The sequence below is a fragment of the Xenopus laevis genome, chromosome 9_10L (assembly GCF_017654675.1).
Source record: "Xenopus laevis strain J_2021 chromosome 9_10L, Xenopus_laevis_v10.1, whole genome shotgun sequence".
NCBI lineage: Eukaryota > Metazoa > Chordata > Amphibia > Anura > Pipidae > Xenopus > Xenopus laevis.
Genome location: NC_054387.1, coordinates 123139070 through 123147601, shown reverse-complemented (window position 1 = coordinate 123147601; position 8532 = coordinate 123139070). Strand labels below are relative to the sequence as shown.

General features: G+C 41.9%; 1 protein-coding gene across 4 annotated transcripts in view; it reads right to left on the bottom strand.

The window, feature by feature from the left end:
- Nucleotides 1-345: 345 nt before the first annotated feature.
- The window catches only part of LOC108701689 (regulator of G-protein signaling 11), a 91731-nt gene continuing 83544 nt past the window's right edge, over nt 346-8532 (bottom strand). For 2 of the 4 annotated variants that reach the window (XM_041576046.1, XM_041576047.1), the window contains one exon: nt 346-1946. In XM_041576046.1, the coding sequence (XP_041431980.1) occupies nt 1823-1946 (124 nt within the window). In that variant the 3' untranslated portion in view covers nt 346-1822. Of the gene's footprint in view, nt 1947-6479; nt 6626-8532 lie in introns of all 4 variants that reach the window. The other 2 variants (XR_005964023.1, XM_041576048.1) reach the window with 2 other exon arrangements.

Sequence of the window (8532 nt, the reverse complement as noted above, 5' to 3'; positions counted from 1 at the left end):
TTTACTTAACTCTGGTTTGGCATTTTGGGGCAAAAAAAAACATTTTTCAGGGTTTTTTTAAAACACAAATTTTTCGAGATTTATTAAAGCCTGATGCATCAAAAAGACAGAATCCGATAACCCGCCATCTCAGACTTGTCGAGTTTGTGCAGAGGTCCCTATCCTATTATGAAGTTTCTATGATCTGCTCTGGAATTATCCTGCTAATCTGACCATTTCAGGCTTTTTGGGCAAAATATATCCAAAATTCTGGCTTTTTGGGAAAAAAACTGAAAAAAACGTACGATTCGTTTTTTTTCACTGGATTCAATTGAGTTTTTTAATGATAAATAAGGAAAAATCGGGTATGGGAGTGTTTTTTTTTATTTAAAAAATGAGATAAATTTGGATTTTAGTAAATAACCCCCAACATGTCTGTTTATTACAGTTGTTATCACCGCTCCCCTGTGTTCCTTATTGTTATTATACACATGTATTTCCTGTACAGATTCCTTGGCACAAGTGATACCATGTTACTATACATGCGCTTCCCAACTCCATTAAGGTTTCCAGCTTTCCTAAGAATTAGCAGCAGCATTAATTCCTCTGTGTCTTATTGTGTTATATAAATGTATTTAATGTCTGTACAACTCTCCTGGGATAAGCGATGAGCATCTTACTCTACTTGTAGCTCCACCTCGGTGCACACGTTATGACTCAAGACCAGTTATTTCCTAGAACACTTCCACTTACTCATTATTATTTGTGAAAAATATCAAACCCCATGTAATAACTGCATTTGTACAACTGCAAGGTGAATGCTCTCGACCCGCACTCGTCCCTAACCTGGCCCAGCAGTGCCCACACCCGACCCTAACTCAATGCACTCCTTCATTTATATACCCACACCCACCCCTCTGTGATGTCACAGAAGCGGAACAATAGAATGTTGACGGGGTGGACGTAGGCTAACGTTCAGCTGACTAACTGCGGTATGGCAGACTATAACATGGGCAGAATATTACATGGGCAGAATATTACATGGACAGACTATAACATGGGCAGACTATTACATGGGCAGAATATTTCATGGCAGACAATTATATGGGCAGAATATTACATGGGCAGACTATTACATAGATAGATTATTACATGGGCAGACTATTACATAGGCAGATTATTACATGGGCAGATTATTACATGGGCAGACTATTGCATGGACAGAATATTACACGGCAGACTATTACATGGGCAGACTTTTACATGGACAGACTATTACATAGGCAGACTACTACATGAGCAGATGATTACAAGGGCAGATTATTATATGGCAGACTATTACATGGGCAGACTATTACATGGACAGACTATTACATGGGCAGACTATTACATGGGTAGAATATTACATGGGCAGACTATTACATGGGCAGACTATTACATGGGCAAATGATTAAATGGACAGATTATTACATGGGCAGATTATTACATGGGCAGAAAATATTCCAAAATGTTCCCGGGACTCCTGTGCCAACCTTGTAACTAGTGAATCCAAAGCATCTTTTGTATTACAATCCACCATTCACTGCTGCCTCCTCGGCATAACTACAGCACCAATGAACTACAACTCCCAGCTTGGAGTGTCAGGAATAAAACATGTGACTTTCATCTATACAATTTTACAGGCAAACCATAATTACAACTATACAGAGTAGGAAATGAGCCATAGACAGAATACACCCATTGCTCCAGTCTGTGTGCCAGGTGAAGGATTCCATCAGTGCCACATGCATGCCACTAAATAAAGGCACCATTGGGTGTTGACTAGAATTTGGGATGACCAGGCTCAAAGTGCTGTGGATGTTAAGATGCTCTCCTCTTCTTGCTGCTCCTCCTGGAGTCTGTGGGTCTCTTGGGCTGTACAGGATGGATCCCAGGAGCAGGACTCTCTTCCAAGAGGATTTTCATGGCTGCAGCAAAGCAAAGAGGGAAATGTCAGCTCAGAGCCAAGATTCACTGTTATCAATGGACAATGGAACAGGGGGTGGATGGAAGATCTGGGAAATGTAGGGGCACAATTATAGGAACTGCACATCAAGTGGCTTTTAGTGAAGCCCAGGAAGATACAGTGACTGGTAGTGGTCACATCTTATACACAATTGTAATGTATGACATTATATATTCTTCATAAATACTGATAGGAACAAGTAAACACACCAGCCAATCACTGCTCCTGTGCAACTTCAGTAATGTCCCCTAGGTGGCGATAGTGTCCATGTCATGAGTCCAGTCATCTACTGTATGGACTATACTTGTTTCATCTCTCTCTCTCTCTCTCTCTCTCTCTCTCTCTCTCTCTCTCTCTCTCTCTCTGTCTCTGTCTCTCTCTATAAAGTATCTCTATCTATCTGCCTGTCTTTTTATTATTCTATCTATCTACCTGTCTGTCTGTCTGTCTGTCTATCTATCTGTCTATCATCTATCTCTCTTTCTCTGTATTATCTCTATAATTATCACTATTATTTATCTATATATTATCTATCAGTCTGCCTGTCTGTTTGTCTTTGGCTGACTGGGCAAAATTCTTTGTGTTTGATTTAATTTTTAAGCTGTGTATGCCTAAAATAAATTATTTTATTTCCCCCTTAATTCTAGAGGCCAACTCTGTTAATACAATATGAATTAAAGGAGAAATAAAACTAGACTAGACATTCTACATCTTATTTTTTTTTTTGGTTTCTGTACCAGCCCAAGGCAACAACAGCCCTTTAGCAGTAAAGATCTGTGTCTCCAAAGATGCCCCAGTAGCTCCCCATCTCACAATATACAGTATATATATAACCTTGCTTTCTTCTAGTGACAACCACTAAGCTCCAGGACTCTGAGCATGTGCAGTGCCACTGACACACAAAAGATGCCTAACATGGTCTTTCCACCCAAACCGAGTCCTTCTCTTCCTTTCACCATTACTAATGATGGCATGACTATTAACCCGGTTAACTCAGCACGCTGCTTAGGGGTCATCTTTGACCAGTCCCTCTCCTTCTCTAATCATATTAATAATACTGCCAAAACCTGTCCTTTCTTCCTCCGTAATATAGCCAAGATACGCCCATTTCTTTCTCAAATAACAGCCAAAACACTAATCCATGCCCTTATCTTATCCTTATCTTTAAAGTGGCCATACATGGGCAGATTAAAACTGCCGATATCGTTCCTTTAGACCGATTTGTCATTTTATCTGCCCATGTGTGGGGGATCCCAACGGGTCCTCCTGATCGATATCAGGCCAAAAAACGGCCAGATATTGATCAGTCAAATTAGATTTTTGTATGATCCAGGACCGCATTGGCTAGTTGATGTGGTCCTGCGACCCTTCTGAGCCCATTCGTAGTATTGGAATCCGATCGTTCGGCCCCAGGGCCAAACTTTTGGATTCATTCGATATTGTCTAGCCATTAGTGGGCATGTCGAGTTAAAATCTGCTCATTTGGCATATGGCCACCTTTGTAGTGTATGGCCACCTTTAGACTGTTGGAATCTCCTCCTAACTGGTCTTCCTGACTCCCATCTCTCTCCCCTCCAATCAATCTTAACCTCTGCTACCAGGATCCTTCTGCTCTCTCCTAAAAGGGAACCTGCTCAACCCCAACTAAAATCCTTAGTGTGGCTGCCTGTTAAGCAAAGGATTTCATATAAAATCCTTCTACCAACATTCAAAGCCCTTCACTCCTCTGCTCCTCCTACTACATTTCTTCTCTTGTCTCACTATAAGTTCCTGGTTGTCTTCTCCGCTCTTCTCAGAGTCACCTTCTCTTCACACCATCCACTGCCACCTCTCCTCTCAAACCCTTCTATCTTGCTGCTACTTACCTGAATTCCTCCGTAAGGAATCCTCTCTTAATCTCTTCAAGAAAAAACTAAGAGTCTACCTTTTGGAGGACTAGAACATTAGCCTAGTCCTGTGCCTACTGACTATGCCTTACCTTGTGCACTTTTTCATCTCCAATTTGTACCTGTATGTTAGCCTTCCATCCACTTAGACTGTAAGCTCTACAGGGCAGGGACCTCCTTCCCACTGTCTCTTACCACATAGCACTTAAACTCGTTGTCCTGGTATGATTCTGCATATATTCTGCATATATTTATTATGTGATTTGTCTTCCCTGTATATCTTCCCTCTTATATATATATTGTACTTTTATGCACTGTACAGCGCTGCGGGTCCTTGTGTTTTACAAATAAAGTCAAATATACATACAAGATGGGGAGCTGCTAGTGAAAATTTTGAAGGCCTGGATCATTACTGTTATAGGGCTGCTCAACCCCTGGGCTGGTATAGTATATTGAGTTTATAAAATACAGTTTAGCCATATTGATCTATTTGCTTTGGCTCATACAAAACAAGTGGAGTCATATTAGAAATGATATGTTTCTAAGGGGAAAAAAACATTATTTTCCTTGTATGTGCCTCTCTTATTGACGACTCCTCTCTGGTGTCAGGTTCACTGCAGAGAATTCTGGGAATTGGACGAACTTGGACGTTGTTCCAAACGTATAACAAGGACTTAGTGGGTTCAGTGGTGAAATTCAGCATTCTGCATCCATCCCAGCCTTTGGTACATTATAGAACTCAGCCTGTACTGTTGCAGTGGATCTCCACATGATGGCGCCATCGTCAATATATTCATTAAGTAATTGCCTAATGGATCGGAGGCAGGAGTTTGCTCTCTAGTTTAATTGTAAAATCGGAATATATTACATATTTTTGTTCAATGACGTAACAGTCTGAATCCCAGGCAGAGGCTGTCATTGTGGGGTATTATAAAATCAATACACCACCCTTGTATAATAGAGAAATAGAGATCTAGCCACCCAATGATCCATTAATACTATTCATAGGGAACAAGTGCTGTTTCCTCACTGAGAAGTTATATATCATTCTTCTAAGCAGGATCACAGATCTTTTTTTTCTTTTTAAAAGCCGCCCGGAGGCTCAATATTATATGTAAGTGCTCATGTGGCAGAAAGCGTTTATTCTGGAGAAGTGAAAGCAGCTCTGGGTCCCTTGGGTAGTGAATTTAAGATCAGCAAGAGGGCTTGTTAAAAGGTCTGGAGCTTGCATCAGCACTATATATATATATGTGTATCAGGAGGGGCAGAGTGCAGCTTTCCCACTAGGAAAGTGAAGGAAACGTTTAAGGGGTGGCAGCTGAGATCAGGGCAGGACTTTACGGCACTGTAGTGCTATTATATCCTCTTGATTGTGAAACGGGGTCACACACACAAAAACTGATACATGATAAGGATATTAGAAGTCACTGAGGAGTTCTGTGACCATATAAAGGCACAAGGATGCAGGCTGAGTTATACAGGGAACTCTGAGTATCACTCATGTATTATAAGGGATAATGTACCCTCTACTGTAAATGATAAGGATATTAGAAGTCACTGAGGGGTTCTGTGACCATATAAAGGCACAAGGCTGCAGGCTGAGTTATACAGTGAACTCTGAGTATCACTCATGTATTATAAGGGATAATGTACCTCCTACTGTAAATGATAAGGATATTAGAAGTCACTGAGGAGTTCTGTGACCATATAAAGGCACAAGGCTGCAGGCTGAGTTATACAGGGAACTCTGAGTATCACTCGTGTATTATAAGGTATAATGTACCCCCTACTGTAAATGATAAGGATATTAGAAGTTACTGAGGGGTTCTGTGACCATATAAAGACACAAGGCTGCAGGCTGAGTTATACAGGGAACTCTGAGTATCACTCATGTATTATAAGGGATAATGTACCCCCTACTGTAAATGATAAGGATATTAGAAGTCACTGAGGGGTTGTTCTGTGACCATATAAAGGCACAAGGCTGCAGGCTGAGTTATACAGGGAACTCTGAGTATCACTCATGTATTATAAGGGATAATGTACCCCCTACTGTAAATGATAAGGATATTAGAAGTCACTGAGGGGTTGTTCTGTGACCATATAAAGGCACAAGGCTGCAGGCTGAGTTATACAGGGAACTCTGATTATCACTCATGTATTATAAGGGATAATGTACCCCCTACTGTAAATTATAAGGATATTAGAAGTCACTGAGGGATTCTTTTTTAAAGCAACACTGTTGATAAGTAAACACGGTGAATACAAAGGTTATCAGACAGATAGTGGAGGATCAGCACATGATGTGGATAAGATATGCAGCATGCATGATGGAGTATGAGGAAAAGGACCAGGACAGCAGAAGACAATGAGAAATAGATAAGACCATAAGGACAACAGTAGGATGGTAGGAATCCAAAATACAGAAACAGGAGGGAATAGGTCGTGTGCAGGAAAAAACAAAAAAAAAATTTCATGCAAACAGAACTGCACTGGGTTTCTATTTATAGTTGAACACTGAACCCATGACCAGTAATTCTGCAAAGTGTGAAATCTGGCTTTCAATATATATATAAATATAGCCATGAAGACATGATAAGGCAGAGAACCTCTCAGCGCCGTTTGTGGTGGGAGTCGGGAAGGTGAAGATGGGTGGGGCTTCCAGGCAAAGGGAGGAGTAAGACTGGAGTTCTTCAGGGCAGGTAGGTAGGGTTGCTTCAGGCAGCGCAGCCAGAGGATTGCTTAAGTGACCAAACTGTACAAAATGAAGCAGATAAAGAAATGAATTCATTGCCAAAAATATTGGGAACAATCACAATTCTGTGTTTTTATCTCAGTCTGGGTAACAGACAAAATAACCACAAAACTCAGTCAACTTCAACATTCACTGCCATTGCTGGCATAACAGTGCTATGTTATGTATATAATATTCAGAATAACACAGAATCATGAGAAGAAACGGAAAAGGAAGGTGAATATATGGATTGTCATTAAAAATGTCTGGTTGGAAAGCCAGGCCTCGAGCTGGATCTACATATTGGGAAGTCATGCCTGGAGCTGGATCTACAGTGCATGTTGGGAAGCCAGGCCTGGAGCTGGATCTATATGTTGGGAAGTCATGCCTGGAGCTGGATCTACAGTGCATGTTGGGAAGCCAGGCCTGGAGCTGGATCTATATGTTGGGAAGTCATGCCTGGAGCTGGATCTACAGTGCATGTTGGGAAGCCAGGCCTGGAGCTGGATCTATATGTTGGGAAGTCATGCCTGGAGCTGGATCTACAGTGCATGTTGGGAAGCCAGGCCTGGAGCTGGATCTACAGATTGAGAAGCCAGGCCTGGACCTGGATCTACATGTTGGGAAGCCAAGCCTTTAGCTGGATCTACATGTTGGGAAAACAGACCTGCAGCTGGATTTACAGGTTGGGAAGACAGGCCTGGAGCTGGATCTACACATTGGGAAGCCAGGCCTGAAGCTGGATCTACATGTTGGGAAGTCAGGCCTGGAGCAGGATCTACATGTTGCGAAGTCATGCCTGGAGATGGATCTACATGTTGGAAAGCCAGGCCTGGAGCAGGATCTACATGTTGGGAAGTCATGCCTGTAGCTGGATTTACACGTTAGGGAAGTCAGGTCTGGAGCTGGATCTACAGGTTGGGGAGCCAGGCCTGGAGCTGGATCTACAGGTTGGGAAGCCAGGCCTGCAGCTAGATTTTACAGGCTGGCAAGACAGAAAGCGTTTATTCTGGAGAAGTGAAAGCAGCTCTGGGTCCCTTGGGTAGTGAATTTAAGATCAGCAAGAGGGCTTGTTAAAAGGTCTGGAGCTTGCATCAGCACTATATATATATATGTGTATCAGGAGGGGCAGAGTGCAGCTTTCCCACTAGGAAAGTGAAGGAAACGTTTAAGGGGTGGCAGCTGAGATCAGGGCAGGACTTTACGGCACTGTAGTGCTATTATATCCTCTTGATTGTGAAACGGGGTCACACACACAAAAACTGATACATGATAAGGATATTAGAAGTCACTGAGGAGTTCTGTGACCATATAAAGGCACAAGGATGCAGGCTGAGTTATACAGGGAACTCTGAGTATCACTCATGTATTATAAGGGATAATGTACCCTCTACTGTAAATGATAAGGATATTAGAAGTCACTGAGGGGTTCTGTGACCATATAAAGGCACAAGGCTGCAGGCTGAGTTATACAGTGAACTCTGAGTATCACTCATGTATTATAAGGGATAATGTACCTCCTACTGTAAATGATAAGGATATTAGAAGTCACTGAGGAGTTCTGTGACCATATAAAGGCACAAGGCTGCAGGCTGAGTTATACAGGGAACTCTGAGTATCACTCGTGTATTATAAGGTATAATGTACCCCCTACTGTAAATGATAAGGATATTAGAAGTTACTGAGGGGTTCTGTGACCATATAAAGACACAAGGCTGCAGGCTGAGTTATACAGGGAACTCTGAGTATCACTCATGTATTATAAGGGATAATGTACCCCCTACTGTAAATGATAAGGATATTAGAAGTCACTGAGGGGTTGTTCTGTGACCATATAAAGGCACAAGGCTGCAGGCTGAGTTATACAGGGAACTCTGAGTATCACTCATGTATTATAAGGGATAATGTACCCCCTACTGTAAATGATA